At 48.0% G+C, this 18,457-nt stretch overlaps 1 protein-coding gene across 1 annotated transcript; it reads right to left on the bottom strand.

Annotated features, from left to right (window-relative positions):
• Positions 1 to 334: 334 nt before the first annotated feature.
• Positions 335 to 18,143, bottom strand: PIRT (phosphoinositide interacting regulator of transient receptor potential channels). The gene is made up of 2 exons (XM_032137781.2): positions 18,001 to 18,143; positions 335 to 3,666 (listed from the first exon to the last, which is right to left on the bottom strand). Exon 2 carries the CDS (start codon positions 3,526 to 3,528, stop codon positions 3,115 to 3,117), a length of 414 nt encoding a protein of 137 aa, XP_031993672.1. The 5' UTR covers positions 3,529 to 3,666; positions 18,001 to 18,143; the 3' UTR covers positions 335 to 3,114.
• Between the last annotated feature and the right edge of the window lie 314 nt (positions 18,144 to 18,457).

The raw sequence follows: 18,457 nt of genomic DNA on the forward strand, positions 1-18,457 counted from the left end.
CCTGGAGCAGCTGCCTGCCTTGCCCCAGAACACTGATTCATTCTGGATGGTTCTTTCTTGATATCTCTGTTTTTGGTCTCAGTACTTGGCTTGTGGGGATGGAAAGAGTTGGAAGCTGCTGGTCTCTGCCCTGTCAGCATCTCAGAGTAGGGTCATCAGCTCCTACAAGATGCCTGAGGAACCATACACAAAATCCATCCTGTCCATTTTCTGCCAGGCAGCAATCTGGGGAGAAGGATGTGTGGCAATGGAGGGTGGGGTGCATTTTAGAGGAATTAATTGGTGGACATAGTCTTGAAATTCCTGAAGAGAAGAATGAAAACACAGCAGACCCTGTTACATAGAATACAATTCAACATTACATTGATTCCTTTAGGCTTCGGGTTAGATCAAACTCTCCCAAACAGAATAGCCATGGGGAGCATGATACAATCTAGTGAGCCTAAAACATGGAAGCTTGTTCTGTCCTTTGACTCACTGATATGAAAAGAGTCATTGCAGGTGATGCTTTGTTGCAGAAATGTGGAGTCTGACCTGGGCTGCGTTTCCAGATCAGGTGCATCCATACCTCAGCCTTCCATGGGGCAACAGGCATTGGCAAACAATGTCCTGCCTCAGTGTGACCCTGGAACGTTTCCAGCCCACACTCATGTGGAGGATCCCAGTGGGGATGACGATGTTTGGGGATATTTCCTCATGTTCTCTCTGCTGAGAAACTAGCTTGAGTGGGCAGGGAATGGAGGCAGGTACTGCTAGAGTCTGCAAAGTGAGTCCAGAACCTGGACTTCTAGAGTTGTGATTATCCCTAAACTTCCTTCCACTAAGACATCCATGATAGCAAAATCCAAATGGGCCCTCCTCATATAGCTGTGCCCAGGCTACAAGCTCCTGAGCAGAGGAAATGAGGCACCTGGAGTGTGGGTTTCCAGTGAGTGATCTGGAGCCCATCCCATTTGCTCCCATTTAAGAATGCAATGAGGAATGCAAGAGTGATATTATAGGGCCAGTCTCAAATCTGCATTCATGCCAGAAGAAGGGAAATGATCTGCAAGGTTTGTCACTGAGGCACTAAAACTACAGTTAATGACATAGCACTTGCAACACTCCCAAGATTGGTCCTGACTGCCTGTGTGCAGGGCTAGAGGTGAGCTAGAGACATGGCCACACTGGCATGGGTCTGCATGAAGGCTATGGCCATCCTGGGTGAGCCTCAACGGCCATGAGTTCCCCAAACTGACTCCGTAGGTGGGTCAGGTAAGGGGTGGTCCCCATGACACAAGTGCTTGCCTCCATGGATTTTCTCACAATGCAGAGGGAACAACGATGGATTCTGGCTCTGCATATGGAATTGCCATGGAGGATGGGGATATCTGGAGGGCCATGGTGACTGGGGAGGCCACAAGGCTGAGGAGTGAAGAGAATTAGCTCAAGACAAGGGTGATTCTGGTGCAGGATGCTGTCCTCTCACACCTCATTACCAAATGCTCTCCAGGGGTCTTTGGCTTGGCCTAGGGCAGCGTGACTGGCTCCCTCAGAGGTACCGCTTCTGTTCTTTCACTTATGGGCTTCTTGGTTGCCACAGGGAGTTACAGAAGCACTTACCTCTCAGGGACTCTCTGCTCGCCAGGCCCTCTGGAAACCCACTTCCCGTCTCTACCGTAGACCCCAGGAGGCCCTCAATGTGCCTCCAGGAGAAGCTGCACTAGGCACTTGGCGAAGAGGTGGGAAGCCGGGCAAGAGAGGGATGAAGTAAAAACATCTGGAAGGTCAGACAAGTGGCCGTGCAGTTTCCTAATTCCATCATGCTTCTCCTTCCCCAAGCTGCTCCTGCATACGCATAGCAGCTCCTGCTGCTTCCAATGCCCTTCTTTCCCCTCTTTGGTAACTCTTATCTTTCCTTTTGTTTTTGGGTTGGAGGACATGGCCTCCAGGAATTTCTCTGCCCTCTCTCAAGTCTAGGGTAGACACTGCCTGTGTTCCCACACCCACCCGCATTTCGCTAGTTGGCTTGGCTTCCTCTCTCACCTTGGGAAGCAAGAAGGCAGCAGGGACCGTGTCTTGCCCACAACCAGGGCTTATCCCAGAGCAGGACACTCAATAAATGCTCAATGAATGTTGGCTTTTTTGGTGGGTGGGGGCAGGGATAATAGAAGTTGGAATTTTCTAACGTGAATTCCATCTCTAGAAACCTACAGATCATTCAGATATGGAACTTGATTCTCTCAATTTTGATCTTGATGGACGTGAAGGGGAAAACAGTCTTACAGGATCCCTCTGTATCTTTCCATTTTGTTGTTCTAGATGCAGAGATAGAGGCAGGGGTAGGAAAGAAATTAGGACAACATGCATTTGTCCTTGGCTAATGACCAAGTTCAGAGAAGTGGTCAATGAGAAGCAGTTATAAGGCCAAGCGGAAACCATGACATCCCCTAGCCTACCCCACTGCCTCTGATGTAAATATTATATAATTAGGAACTAAACTTCTTCAGCTGACTAACCCCTAGAGTCATGTCGTCATGTCCAGGGGCATGTGCCATCTTGGAGAGTGTTTTTCCCAGGCCTCCCTTCATTGTTCAGTCTTTGGAATGTTTGATACTTGTGATCTGGAAAGTCTGCTAAGGGAGCTGGGGCTGTCAAACCCAATGGGTCAGAGCTCAGCCATCCCTCCTTCCTCTGTAAAGGACCTCCATGGGTCAGTTTTGGTTCCAGAAGGATGCAAATGAAGAATCCAGCTCTGGCACTCAGATATGTAACCATGAGTTTCTCCCTTGGACATAGCCCACCCTTGAAGAATTTCCCAGCATGCATTGCGCTTGGCAGAGAGTGTTGGATGAATGATGCCTGGATGCAGGGGCAGGGGGTTAGAGTGACGAAAGGGAAGGCCACAGCCAGGATCCAAGGAAGCATCAGTCAGAATAGAGATCAAGTGGATACATCTGACAACATTCCCGGCTACATGGAGGGTGGAGCCCTGAGCTCTATCTTCCCCACAGGGTCAAGAAGAGCATTTTCCTGGATCAGTTTTATGGCACCCCACAGAGGAGATGGGGATGTCGGATGTTGGTCATCAGATCTTCTCCCAGTCAAGGTGGCACGGAGATGTGGAAACCACCATCAGCGAGTCAGGAAGAAGGACTTGAGGCTGCGTAAGAAATTCGACTTCTGTCTGTGCTTCTGTTTCTTTTTGATGATGGGCACCCACACCAGCCCACACACCAGCATCATGAGTCCCAGGGACAGGAAGCCAGGCCCTACCATTTTGAGGATGGAGAGGCTCTTCCCACTCAGCTTCAAGGTGTAGGCCAAGCAGGTGATGACCACGCCGAAAAGCAGGATGGCACCGCCCACCGACATGGTAACGATGGGCTTGCGGTAGATTTCCCAGTTACTCCTGGGGGTGGTGGTCCAGACAGACTCACTCCTGGAGCTGATGCACAGGGAGCTGGCGGTCTGGCTGGGCAGCAGGTCCTTGGCTTCTGGAGACTTCTCATCGACCTCCGGAACCTTGGGAAGAGTCTCCATCGTCATGGTTGCTCAGGACTGGGCGCCTAGGACCAGCAATAGTTGGAAACAAGAGTGGAGCCAAAGGAATCCTCACACACCCTTCCTGTACTCAGCATCCATCTCTAGCCCCGCTCTCAGTGGAGGGTGAACAAGGTCTTTGTGCTGAAGCCAAAAAAGAAAATGAAATGAAATTCACATAAATAAGAAATCACCCAAGCTCATATAATGTTTTTTTTCTTGTGAGAGATAAATATTATAACATTTTATTCAATAGCTTTTAATATTTAAAACAAGGAACAGTGATGCCATTTTAGAAACAAACAAAAGCTATAGTTTTTTTTTTCTTTTTTTTCTTTTTTTCTTTTCTTTTTTTTTTTTTTGAGACGGAGTCTCCCTCTGTCACCCAGGCTGGAGTGCAGTGGCCGTGACCTCAGCTCACTGCAACCTCCACCTCCCGGGTACAAGTGATTCTCCTGCCTCAGCCTCCTGAGTAGCTGGGATTACAGGCACTTGCCATGAAGCCCAGCTAATTTTTGTATTTTTAGTAGAGACGGTTTTCACCATGTTGGCCAGGCTGGTCTCGAACTCCTGACCTCAAGTGATCTGCCTGCCTCGGCCTCCCAAAGTGCTGGGATTACAGGCTTGAGCCACCACACCTGGCCAGCTATAGTTTGTTGAACGGCATTTTATTTTCAGACCCAACCACTTTCTAGCTGTCTGATCTTGATGGAATTACTCAACCTATCTTTGTCTCAGTTTTCTTATCTATAAGATCAGGATAATATTACTTCTTTCATAGAATTTTCAAAATGGTGTGAGTTAAGGGATGTAATGCATTGAAATAATGCCTAGCATATGGCAAGTACTCCACAAATAATATCATTTGTCTATTAGAAGAGTGATGCTTTATAGATAAATTCTGCATGTGTGTCCTGTGCCAGACACTGCATCAAACACTTCCTTTATTAAATTGAAACCTCCCAATAAACCTGTGAATTAGGCATTAGTCCTGTTTTACAGATGAGATAGTGAAGCTTCAGAGAGGTGAAGCAACTTCTTGAAGATCACACGATAAGGAAATGCCCGAGCTCAGATTTGAACTCCATCACTCCTACCAGGCTATGCACAGTCTGGAGAAGACCGCTTCGTGCAGCCTGGGCTTTCATGTGCTCTGTCAGCAGAGGACAGTGATGTCTCAGGTTCATGCAACCTTTTTTTTTTTTTTTTTGAGATGGAGTTTCACTCTTATTGCCCAGGCTGGGGTGCAATGGCGTGATCTCAGCTCACAGCAACCTCTGCCTCCTGGGTTCAAGCGATCCTCCTACCTCAGCCTCCTGAGTAGCTGGGATTACAGGCATATGCCACCATGCCCAGCTAATTTTGTATTTTTAGTAGAGACGGGGTTTCACCATATTGGTCAGGCTGGTCTTGAGCTCTCGACCTCAGGTGATCTACCCGCCTTGGCCTCCCAAAGTGCTGGGATTACAGGCATGAACCACTGCACCTGGCCCCCACAGTGCAACCTTCTAAGATCTAAATGTCACCCTTCCCCACCCTCCATGTTAATTACATCAAGGCCAATTTCCAGCTTCCTATTCTCAGGCCTGGAAAGGTATGGAGTCTCACTCAATTGCCCACCCCAGGGTCTCATCGAGAGCCCATCTGCATAGCTCTCAGCCACTGGGGCTCCCTCATCGCTGACCCCAACTCAGGGGAGGTAGATGGTCACCTGTGTGGAGCAATTTCAGGGCTGGGCTGCAGAGAAGCACTGCTTATCTGCCAAATACTTCACCAGACCAATGCTTTCTCAAATTCTTTTAATGTCCAATTAAAGCATTTCTTTCTTTTCTTCTCTTTCTTTCTTTTTCTTTTCTTTTCTTTTCTTTTTTTTTTTTTGAAGTAGAGTTTTGCTCTTGTTGCCCAGGCTGGAGTGCAGTGGTGTGATCTTGGCTCACTGCAACTTCTGCCTCCCAGGTTCAAGTGATTCTCCTGCCTCAGCCTCCTAAGTAGCTGGAATTAAAGGTGCCCACCACCATGCCCAGCTAATTTTTGTATTTTTAGTAGAGACAGGGTTTCACCATGTTGGTCAGGCTGGTCTTGAACTCCTGACCTCAGGGTGATCCACCCTCCTTAGCCTCCCAAAGTGCTGGGATTACAGGTGTGAGCCACCACACCCAGCCTAGATTAAAGCCTTTCATTTCATAATCAGAAATGTGGGTTCAAGGCAAAGGTCTATATATTTACAACAAGATAATAAGATGTAAATGACTGACATTAGATACTTTCCTGAGGATAGGTTCTGTTTGAGAGAGCCCAGGTTCCCTGCCTGGAGCTTTCACAAAGTTACTGCCCTGATTCATCTTTCAGATGTCTCCAAGGTGTCTGTACAGTTCTTTGTACCCCGGAGATTTTATACATCTTTAATTGAATAAGTAAATGAACAACTCTCTCTCCCTTCTTTCCCTTCCTCTTCCTTCCACTGGTTGCTAAGGACAAACACAGGACCTGCTCCACTTATATAGAAACCACTTACACACTTATTTATCTTCTAGCAGGAGCCTGGTGCCTCCCCTGCAGTAAGCTCAGGCGGCTGCTGCTCTCTGGGACAGAGCCCATGGGCTCTCTCCTCCTGTACCCCGAGTCCTCAAGCTCTCTGGCTGTTCTCCGAGGGTCCCCTGCCTGCTTGGGATGACTTTCCTTAAGCAGCTCTCTGAGGCTTCTGCTGTTTCTGCCTCTTCAGATGAAGAGAGAGACCTTGGCCTCTGGACCTTGGCTTCTACCCTCTTTCCTGGCCAAGAATCCTGCGATTCCTCCTCTGGCTTCTTCTGTTTCCTGTTGGGCTACTCACGCCCCCCTCACGTCAGCATTTACAAATATTTCTATTTGTGAGTGGGATGTGAGAGATTTCTTTCCATAGCAAAAAATTGTATTGGGGAAGGTGGGCTATTCATCCCGGTCACTGTGAAACCACCCTCCCCAGCTTAAATAGGGTGCCTGCTAGGGAGGCTAGAATTAGACTCAGATATGGGGTGGGGTGCACTTTGGGAAACCATGTTACCTGGGATAAAGGAGGTGGTGTCCGGAGCTGGTGGCTCCCAAGCCCTGACACATGTTACATTTATCTGCAACCTGCCCCTTCCTCTTGACCAAGGCACTTCCACGCAGAGAGGAGTCCTTTACTGAATGTGTTCTCCTTCAATCCTTCTGACGACGTCAATTTCAGCTGAGTCCCTCCAACCTGTTCATTCCATCCCTCACTGCTCAGGCCTGAACTTTTCTGAACTAGTGTCCTCCCTAACCCCAAGATAATGATTCCATTCCCTAGAACAAGCAGTTACAGATCCCTCCCCTTTAACAGGGGGAAATAGGAGTCGTAACCAAGGCCTTCAGAATTTGGCCTTGGTAATGTTACAGTTTGGATCTGTGCTTCCTAAGACTCTGAAAATATTACAAGGTGCTTTTGTAACTGTAGGCACCCAGTGCGTGCTTCCCTTTGGAGCCTGTGGTATATTTGCATAAGCAAAGTAGCCATTTAAAAAGTGATTTTTTCTTCCCCCTGTGGGCTGGGGGGTAGGGATGGGTTCATAAAGCTGTTGGGAGACCTTGTGCTGGTTATTGCAATCTGGTCTCATATAAGGATGTTTGAGCATCTTCAGCAGAATTTCTTTTTCTCAGTAGTCATTTCCATCCCTTTTCAGTGAAGACATGGGGCGACATAATTGCTGTTTCCCGAGGTTGGAAAGGTTGTGATGAAGGAATTAAAATGCAGTGATTCTCAGTGGTGCCAGAGAAGATAGCTGGGGATGGGCAGGGAAGGGCCTGCTCCTGGGAGCTGCCATCTGGGAGTGAGGGGGTTCAGGAACAGGAAGTGTTCAACTGGAGGCTAGGGCCACTGCAGGGACATTAGACTGTAGATTCTGAGAGAGGAAAATGGGCCTTGCTGGAAGTAACTAAGACCTTCTTTCTGGCTCTGCAACGTGGTCACTAGTTTAGTCTCATTTTCTAGGGGCAGAGACTGAGGCCCAGTGGGGTTTAGGAGCTTGGCGAACTCTACCAGCCACCGCATCAGGCCAAGGTCTTCAGCCTCAGAGCTCCTTGCACTGCACCGCAGCTAGTCTGGATGGGTCCCGAAGGTTCCTCATCTACAAGAATCTTGAGATTTTCACTTTGGGGCTTCATCCTGTAGTAAAATAATCTCTCAATGAATACAGAATGACTTAGATTCATAATCCCCTAACATTGACCCACTGCACAATGTGAGAAAGAAGAGTCCTGTTGTAAGTTTTTCATAATGTTACATTTATTCAGTTTGAAGGACTATTTTTTATTCTGAGGTCAGAATGTAATGGAGTGGAGTCCTTCCTTGGCATTAGAATAGTCTTCATTTTATGAAATGATTTTGATGGAAAAGGATCATTGGTTTTGTTAGTAACTGCTCAGAAAAAAATTGGCCACTATGTAGACGTCTATCTATCTATCTATCTATCTATCTATCTATCTATCTATCTATCTATCTATCTATCTATCTAATCTATCTGCAATGGTCTATGAAATCCCAAAGAAAAGCAATTATTCATTTGTCGGGAGGGAGGATGTGTCTTTGGGAGAGTGAATGGGCAGGAAGGCACTTCTAGGCAATGACTGAAAGAGAAGCAGTTCTCTTCCCCTGAGCAGAGGGAATGCCTACCCTCCTCTCCCTCCCACCCTACTCTCTGTAACTGTGACCAGGCAAAAGGCAAGGAGCATCTATAAACAGAAGCAGGCAGGCAGGGCGGGGCTGTGAGTGGAACTCTGTACTGGGAAGAATTAAGCCTACTTATTCACAGTTCCAGCAAGTCACTAAACTTACTTGCAGAAGCTGCTTGTGATGGAAAGATCCAGGTCTTTGGCATCAGAGTGATCACGATTTGAACGCGGTTTGCCACTTGCATGCTGTGGGAACTTGGTCAGGTTACTTCAGCCTCTCAGCCTTACGAGCCCCATATAAAACAGGGATAATGGAGTGTCTACCTCATAGGGTTGCAGTGACAGTCAAATTTCAAATAACACTGCTATATTGTCTGACACATTCTACATGTTCAGGAAATGGCCTTGGTTGCCATTGCAATTATTTTCTTTCTGGGTCTCTGTTTTTCCATTTATAAAAAGAAGGAGCTTTCTTAGCTATTTCAGATAAGTCTATAGGTAATGAATCAGCTTGAAATCTGAAAATTGAGGTTTTCAGAAAATCACCAATTCATGGGCTGTAGGAGTTTTAAAATATTTTATTAAAGCCCAATAAGATTCTATTTTTTTTGCATACCAGGGCTTTTTAACAATGGCACTGTTGGCGTTTTGGATTGGAAAATTGATTGCTGTGGCAGACTATAGGATTGTAGGATGTTTGTATTGTAGGATGGTTAGCAACATTCCTGGCCTCTACCCACTAGATGCCAATAGTACCTTTTCCTCCCCGTCCTTATCATGACAATCAAATATATCTCCAGACATTGCAAAGGTCCCCTGGGGTGGGCAAGATCAACGTGGTGCAGAACCACTGCTCTGGCCAGCCTTTCCTCCTGCCTAGCTTGAAAACTGCCTCAGGATAGAGGCTGAGCTTCCTTATCTTCTACCCCATAGCACCTGGCTCACAGCCTGGCACTTGGCAGCTGCTCAGAGGACTTGGCCCAGATGCTGCAGCTCTGTGGGGGACAAGGTAACACTCAGGGGTCTGGCCCAGTGAGAACCACCCTTTTCCGCTTCAATTAAGTTACTGGTAGTTTGGTTTGTGTGATTCAGGAGATCCTTCACTCACTGTAGGGAGTTGAATTGTGGCCCCCAGAAGATATGTCTACCCAGAACCTCAGAATGTGACCTTATTTGGAATAAGGGTCATTGCAGATACAATTAAGATAAGGATCTTGAGATTAAAACATCCTGAGTTAGAGTGGGTTCTAAATCCAATGATTGGCATCCTCCTTCTAAGAGAAGGGGGAGGGGAATTTGACACACAGAAGGGAAGGCTATGTGCAGAGAAGAGATGGAAGGAATGCTTCTACAAACCAAGGTATGCCAAGGGTTGCTCGAGGCTGGGAGAGAGGCATGGAGTGGATTCTCCCTCTGAGTCTCTGGAAAGACCCAACCCCACCAATACCTTAATTTTAGACTTCTGGCCTCTAGGAATGTGAGACATTCAATTTCTGTTGTTTCAAGTCACCAAGTCTGTGGCAATTGGTCATGGCAACCCTAAAAAATAAGTATACCGTTTCCTTTAAGGTCCTGATGCCCCAGACTGGACAAGGACTGAGGCCCCAGAGAGGCTGGGCCAGTGGAGGAGCTGGGGAAGGCTGGAGTTGCAGGGCCTCCCGGACTCACCTCAGATTTGAATGTCAGCTTGCCTGCAGGGCAGCAACTGGAGAAGGGCGGATGGGTCCTCCTCCCCTGGAGGCCAGTTTGGAGCTTCAGAAGGCTGAGTTAGTGGGTGGGGACTTAATTATAGTACACAACCAGGCTGAGCAGGCTGCAGGCTGGCACCAAGAAACAGTGCCAGTCTGGGACTATACAGCAACGAGAAGCCAGACAGAAAAAGAATGCATGCGATGTGATCTCATTTCCGTAAAATTCAAATACATGTAAAACAGTCTATGCTATGAGAGGTTAGGATAGTGGCTGCCTTTGGTGGAGGTAGTGACTGGAATGGGGACTTTTGAGGTGCTGGCAATGTTCTGATCCTTTTTTTTTTGAGTCAGAGTTTCGCTCTTGTTGCCCAGGCTGGAGTGCAATGGCACGATCTTGGCTCACCACAACCTCTGCCTCCTGGGTTCAGGTGATTCTCCTGCCTCAGCCTCCCCAGTAGCTGGGATTACAGGCATGTGCCACCTTGCCCAGCTAATTTTGTATTTTTTAGTAGAGATGGGGTTTCTCTATGTTGGTCAGGCTGGTCTTGAACTCCCAACCTCACGTGATCCACCCACCTCAGCTTCCCAAAGTGCTGGGATTATAGGCGTGAGCCATCACGCCCAGCTATGTTCTGATTCCTGACCTGGCAGCTGGCTACAAGAGTGTGTACTAGTGGCATGGTACACTTGAGGTGTGACCGTTTCTGTATGTGTACAATCTATGTCAATAAAATGCTTACACAAAGAGAATTAAAAGATATAACTAAATGCAATACGTTCCTTCCTTTGGATTCTGATTAGAACAAGCCAATTGTACGAAGGCATTGGGGATAATTAGGGAAGTTTGAACATGGACTTTGATACGTCTCAGCCTCAGTGTGAACCATGATTCCTTTCCTTTTTCCATAAGCAGATTTATCCCTAGAGCTCTGTGACCTTCCATCCCCCAGACAGCACTGGTTTTCCCTAGGTAGTTGCTGACCTTTAAGGTCAAATCAACTGCATAGACCCTTAGTGCTAAGAGGATGAGAGGGGGTCTGGAGATCCACCTGACATGCCCAGAACCCTGGAGTGATGATCCCTGCCTGTATAACTCGGGGCCTATTTCCCGGTTTAAAGAAAGAACTTATTCACCTCTTACATGGATATGTGGTAGGGACAGGGATGCCAGACAAGAAAAGGGAAGGGAAGAGGGTGGAAAAAACACAAAGGACAATTGATTTTCAACAAATGCATCAAAGCAATTCAACGTGGAAAGGAAAGTCATTTCAACAAATGGTGCTGGAACAACTGGATATTCACATGGAAAAAAGAATGAAACTTGATCCCACTTCACATCATCAACAAAAACTAGAGCTGGAGCCTGGGGCTAACCTGAATGTAAAAGGTAAAACTATAAAGATTTTGGGGGAAACCACAGGAGAGAAATCTTTGTGACCTGGGGACAGGCATAGATTGTGTAGACAAGATAGAGACAGAAAAAAAATCAATAAAATAGATATCATCAAAATTTAAAATGTCTGCTCATTAGATGACACCATGAAGGAAATGAATAAGCAAACTCTGAACTGTGAGAAAATATTTACAAAATATGTATTTGGGCTGAGCACAGTGGTTCATACCTGTAATCTAATCCTAGCACTTTGAAAGGCCGAGGCAGCAGATCACTTGAGGTCAGAAGTTCGAGACCAGCCTGGCCAACATGGTGAAACTCTGTCTCTGCTAAAAATGGAAAAAATTAGCTGGGCATGGTGGTGCAGGCCTATAATCCCAGCTACTCGGGAGGCTGAGGCACGAGAATCACTTGAAACTGGCAGATGTAAGTTGCAGTGAGCCGAGATCACACCACTGCACTCCAGCCTGGGCATTGGGGCGAGACTCCATCTCAAAAAAAAAAAAAAAAAGTATCTGTCAATGCTACATATGATTAATAGACAAAGAGCCGAGTTAAAATTGGCCAAATGTTTAAATAGACTCATTACAAGATAACAAGTGAACAAGGAACCCAGGAAAAAGTGCTTGACATTGATGTTTAACAGGAAAATACAAATTAAAGCCACAACGAGACATCACCACACATGCACTACCATGGATAAAATGTGAAAATCTCACAATACGGTAGGTTGGTGTGAACATGGAACAATCCGAGCTGGTGGGAATGTAAAATTGGTTGTTTTTTACAAAGTTAAGTATACATCTATCCTTTGACCCAGCAGTTCCACTTCCAAATGTTTATTTGTCCCAGAGAAATGAAAAGGCATGTCTGCAAAAAGACTTGTTTAAGAATAGTCATAAAAGCTTTATTCATAATAGCAAAAAAAAAAAAAAGAAAACAGCCCAAATGTCCCTCAACAGAAGAAAGGATAAATGGTTGTATAATCACACAATAGAATGTTGCTAAGCAGTAGAAAGGAGCTAACTTCTGAAGCGCACAACAGCATGGATGAGCCGCACAGACATGCTGGATGAAAGAGATCATCTCTAAAGGAGTACCTGTATGCCATGTTTCCATCTACCTGGCATTCTCAAGCCAGCTAAGAACTAATTAAGGTGGCAAAGCTCAGAAAATGGTTGTGGGGCTTGAGGAGGAACCAACTGGAAGATACACAAGGAAATTTCCCAGGGTGGATGGACGTGTTCTATACGGTGACATTGGTAGGGGTTGCATGAGGGACCCATTCGTCAATATGGTGCTGTTAGATCTGTGCATTTCTTTTTCTTTTTCTTTCTTTTTCTTTTTTTTTTTGAGACAGAGTTTTGCCCTGTCGCCCAGGCTGGAGAGCAATGGTGAGATCTCAGCTCACTGCAACCTCTGCCTCCCAGGTTCAAGTGATTCTTCTGCCTCAGCCTCCTGAGTAACTGGGATTACAGGCACGTGCCACCAAGCCCGGCTACTTGTGTGTGTGTGTGTGTGTGTGTGTGTGTGTCTGTGTATTTTTAGTAGAGATGAGGTTTCAGCATGTTGGCCAGGCTGGTCGCGAACTCCTGACCTCGGGTGATCCACCCGCCTTGGCCCCCCAAAGTGCTGGGATTACAGGCGTGAGCCACCGCGCCCAGCCAGATCTGTGCATTTCAACTGTGTAAATTACTCCCCACACCAAAGAACTGTGAAAGCCTTAATAATAATAATCAGTAGGGCGAGGAGGGGAGCAGGTAGAAATAGAGCTTGACCACGAATGGAAGAATGCTGATGTGGCTGATGCCCTGTGATGGAACCTGGAGACCCAGAGCAGGCTGTGGGCAGGAGACACTGCCCCAGCAAAGGAGAGTAGAGGTGCGGGCATGGAGGAGTGACCCCAGAATAGGGCAGAGACGCTAAAGGGAAATCTGTGAGGTGAGGGGTACCTGGCTCTACAGGAGAGATTGTGTAACTGACTCTCAGAAAGAGGAGATCCTGAGAGGAAGAGAAGGCATTTCTTGGAAACATTTGGAATTGGGAAGAGGTTGTGGGTGGGTGGTGGGGGGGATGGGGAGGACGGAGAGAGAGAATGAGAACAAGAATTTCACCTTGTTTCTGGAAAGATATCATGCCTTGAAGAAAAACACAGACTTGGCCGGGTGCAGTAGTGCACGCCTATAATCCCAGCACTTTGGGAGGCTGAGGCAGATGGATCACCTGAGGTCAGGTGTTCAAGACCAGCCTGGCTAACATGGTGAAACCCCATCTCTACTAAAAATAAAAAAGTTAGCTGGGCGTGGTGGCAGGCTCCTATAAACCCAGCTACTCAGGAGGCTGAGGCAGGAGAATCAACTGAACCCGGGAGGCAGAGGTTGCAGTGAGCCGAGATCATGCCACTGCACTCCAGCCTGGGCAACAAGAGCAAGACTACAACTCAAAAAAAAAGAAAAAAAAAAAGAAAGAAAAAAGAAAGAAAAGAAAAACACAGACTTTCCGGCGCCAGGGGGCCCTGAACAGAGAGAAGACTGGATTTAGTTGGCTGAACAAACATACCCAGAAGGGAGGTACCGATAGGGCTGTCTCTTAATCTCGTTAGAACTTGTCTATGCATCTGCCGTGTGTATTTGGAACTATCCCCATATTTGCAGACCTAGCCTACACCTATTTTTCAGCATCTGACTGTTGATTTTATAGTCCCCAGGCAGTTAAACAGTGAACAGTGCTCACCAAACATTGCAGCAAACAGTTTTTGAGCAACGCGTGCATGCCAGACCCTTTGCTAGACAGGGAGTTACAGACATGAGTAAGACAATGCCCCTTTTCCCAAGAGGAGCTTGCGGTGTGCACATTTGCTTGGTCCATGGCGTCTCTGACAAATGCAATAATGAGATGTCTCAAATGAGAGGAGAGAGAACCAACTGGAAAATTCTTCGCTTTTTCTCATGCGCTTATACTCATTCCCCCAAGATATGGTTTGGTGATGAGAATATGCATTCTGGTGAACAATGCGTGCCCCGAGGAAAGAAAAGGCCAAACCCCTTTCTCTTGAGTAGATTCCTGAGCATCTGAAATATACAACTTAACAGAATGGTGGATGTCAGTGAAAATAAGTGAATGATTTCCCTGCAGATGACCAGATATGTGTCTGTACTTACAGGGCCAGAAGCTCTTTCTTCCCTCCCATACTCCTTGAGGGGCTGGGGCTGGGGGCTCCCCAATTTCCTACGCCCTGAAACCTATGCCTTCCTTGGCCCCTTGTGGAGGCTGGGGACTCAGTAAACACTTGTTACATGGCTAAGGAAATGGGGGAGTTATGGTAAGAGAGGAAGGAGAGGGCTTTGCATGTTGTTTGCAAAGCTGAAATTACCCTGTAATTTTTTTTTTTTGAGACGGAGTCTCGCTCTGTCGCCCAGGCTGGAGTGCAGTGGCATGGACTCGGCTCACTGCAACCTCTGCCTTCTGGGTTCGTGCCATTCTCCTGCCTCAGCCTCCCGAGTAGCTGGGACTACAGGCACCAGCCATCACGCCTGGCTAATTTTTTCTATTTTTAGTAGAGACGGGGTTTCACCGTGTTAGCCAGGATGGTCTCAATCTGCAGACCTCATGATCCGCCTGCCTTGGCCTCCCAAAGTGCTGGGATTACAGACGTGAGCCACCGCGCCCAGACTTTTTTTTTTTTTTTTTTTTTTAACTACAGAAGGTTAGAACCTGACTAGCACTGCTTTACCAAGTCACTGGTCCTGTTCCTTCCCACCCGGTGGTTGTAAAAATCTCCCTTTGATATTACAGCCAGGTGTTAGGATGGAAGCAGCTCACAATGAGGCATGGAGGCAGCTGTGAAGGGGCAAAGGCCAGACACACTGACCAACTCCTCCCTGCCTCCCTTCTTCGGCCTAAGTGACCACTCACCTTGCCAAGGCAGGCTTCCTTCTGTTGGCTGAAGTCCCTGCAAAAATCTCCAGTGTACCTCAGCTGCTTCTCCAAGGCCAAAGAAGCCATGTGGCTGGGGAGGGCAGGTGCTTTTTATACAGTAATCATAACTACCATTTATCAAATGCTTAGTATGTGGTGGGAGCCATGCTAAAGGTTTTGTCTGCATTGCCTCATTTCATCCTCCCACCCAGTCACTCCTCTGGGGAAGCTATATTCTTGCCCCACTTTGCAGATGAGGAAACTGAGGATCAGAGAGGTATAAGTGATTTGCCCAAGATGACTCACAGGTGAGGAGAGCATCTGGATTGGAATGTGAGTTTTGCAGCCTGCCTAGCTCCAGACTCTGTGTTCAAGTCTATTCTGCTCCTCTTTGGGGTGGTTTTAACGTTTATTTTCAAATTATGGGAAAAGCAAGTGGGGAGGACGCCCGAGGTGGGACATAGTGAACGGAACTGCAGCCTTGGCTGAGGAGATAGGCTAGGACTGTTGGTTAGAGCTGCCAAGGACGCCGGGGTCCCCGAGCTGGGGCCAGCAAGCAGCAAGAGGCCAGCAAGGGGCCTGTGGGACAGTGGCCTCAAAGTCACCACTGTCACCATGCCACAAATCCAGCATAAAATGCCTGGCATGTGCCAATTTCTTCACCTGGGGAGTGTCTTTTAATCCTCTGCTTTAGGAGGGTAATACTATTATCATTCCCATTTTGCAGCTAGGAACATAGGCTCAGAGCTGCCAGCCTCCAAATCTTGCTTTTTTTTTTTTTTTTTGAGATGGAGTTTTGCTCTTTTGCCCAGGCTGGAGTGAAGTGGTATGATCTTAGCTCACTGCAACCTCCACCTCCCAGGTTCAAGCTATTCTCCTGCCTCAGCCTCCTGAGTAGCTGGGATTACAGGTGCATGCCACCACGCCTGGCTAATTTTTGAATTTTTAGTAGAGACGGGGTTTTGCCATGTTGGCCAGGCTGGCCTCGAACTCCTGACCTCAGGTGATCCACCTCCCTCAGCTTCCCAAAGTGCTAGGATTACAGGCGTGAGCTACTGCGCCCGGCCAATCCTGCTCTTTTATTTATGCTTTCTCAATGAGAGGGCTCTGCCTTTTTTTCTTCTTCTTTTCTTCACCACCTTCCTTGCATTCCACCACCCTGTACCTATACATCTCCACCTCCGAACTCACTCCCCAGCCTTTCCCTGGTGCTGTCCCCCTTTGAACGTGATGAAATACAGTTGGTATTAATAGGGTTGTCAGATTTAGACAATAAAACTACAAGGTGTCCAGTTACATTTCAGCCTCAGATCAACAACGGATAGGTTTTATCATGTAACAATGTTCCAGTATTGCATGGGACCAACGCATGCAAAAAATGTATTTGTTGTTTGACAAATTCAAATTGAACTGGGCATCTGGCAATACATCTGGCACCCCTAATATTGTAGGAGATCCCGCTGTGCCGTTGTGCTTGGGCCTGGAGTTATCTAGCCCTTCCTGCCCCTCAGGCCTCTCCATCTAGAGAGCTCTGATAGCACCTGGGCTCTCCTGGAAGTTGCAAGAGCTGAAAGCAGAGGAGAGAGGCACACATTACCTCACTGCTGGGAGGCTGGGCCCAGCGAGGGGTGTCTGGGGGAGAAGCGGGGAAGGCAGGATGGAAGTGGTGGGAATAACACCATGTATTATTCCTGTGGAAGACCCAGAGTGGTAAGAAGTGGAGGGTCCTCCTGTTTCCCTCACAGAGTCCCCATTAACGCCCCACCCAGCTCCAGCTTGCCAGTGATCGTCCCCATGGTCCCTTATCTTCTCTGGTGGTGCTGTCTTCCCCTCACCAGGACATTCAGTTGGTGACTGGCCACCCCTCTGATAAGGTTAGTGGGGGCCAAGTGTCTGGGCTGATAAAATAGAAGCGAGAGGGTTTCTGAGTAAGCCGCCACTGTCACCATGGCCATGGCCACCCATCTGTCACCTGCTCATAGCGCTTCTAGGAAGGGAATTTTCCCAAGGGTCACAGTCAACCTAGAGGGTGCCACTCACCTCCCTCGTCGGGCCACCCAGCTGGTGCCCAGACCCCGGCCAGTGACAGGGTAGAAAAATAGCTCAGGCAATCATGTGTGTGATCACGTCTGGCTTTACCCGGATGCAGGGTCCCCAGGGCACACAGTTGCCTGACTGAGCCACGTCTTTGTCCATGTTTGCATGTGCCTGCCTTGTTCCCCCTGTCTGAGATAAAACTCCCGAGGCAGCCAGCGCACTCCACCTTGTTTTTCTGGCACCTGCCCCAGACACCTGCCACAGCTGCAGGAGGAAGACATTGGCAGCCGCTGAGCTCTGATACGGGGTGCTCAGGAGGAAGGCCGGGGTCTGAGATTCCACCCATGTACTCTGGGGTCTGAGGGTGGCCTTGCACTTTACTGTATGCCTTTTTTGCTTCCTCTTCCACCTAGATTTGGGAAGATAGTCCCTGCCCAGCCCTTCCCACAATGGCTCGTAAGAGCGAAGCCTGGATGCTACACCCGCAGGACTGAAGCAGCCCTCTGCCCACAAATTCCCTTCTTCACGGTACACAGCAAGGGGCGGCCCCCTTCCTCTGGCCACCACTGTCTGCCAAGACCCTCAGCAGGCAGTGCCTCCAGGCTGACTTCACCCCCTCCCAGGGCATAACCGCCTCTTCTCCGCTTGTTGTTCATGCTTGCCTTCCAACCCCAGTTTAAAGGCAACATGCTCCAAAGCAAAGTTAAAACCTGCTCCTTCCTCCAGCAAGATGGAAGGAAGGGCAGAGGGAAACGTTCCCTCCTTACTTACTGTCCTCGATGTCCCAGGGGAGGACGGGGGACCTGGGAATCACTCGGTGCTCGTGCAAGGAGGAAGCCGGCAATGAGTTTCTGCTCAAGTCCATGCCAGCCGGAGAAAGCCACCCTGACCACGTCCAGAAGTCGCTGTGTTGTGAATCCCAGCAACTGAGCAGGCTCCAGCAGGGATGGATGAGCTCACCAGGCGATGGCCTAATGGGTTAACTCTTTGCGAGCTGCTGGCACGGGTCCTCGGAATGTGGCTTTCTCAGCTCTGCTCAGCCACGATTAGATGAATCTTGTGAAAAATTCATGATGCTTCTCTGCACTCCGTCTTCAAGTTTCATGGAGGCGTGCGTTCCGTTGGTGCCTGGGCAGGGCACCTTCTCCTGACCCGGGCTCAGAAATCAGAGGACCTGAAGTTTCTAGGTTGGTGGAGGTGTGTAGTGGCCATGGTGGTGGGGATGAGT

The sequence above is a fragment of the Hylobates moloch genome, unplaced genomic scaffold (genome assembly GCF_009828535.3).
Source record: "Hylobates moloch isolate HMO894 unplaced genomic scaffold, HMol_V3 SCAFFOLD_19, whole genome shotgun sequence".
In the NCBI taxonomy this organism is placed as follows: Eukaryota; Metazoa; Chordata; class Mammalia; order Primates; family Hylobatidae; genus Hylobates; species Hylobates moloch.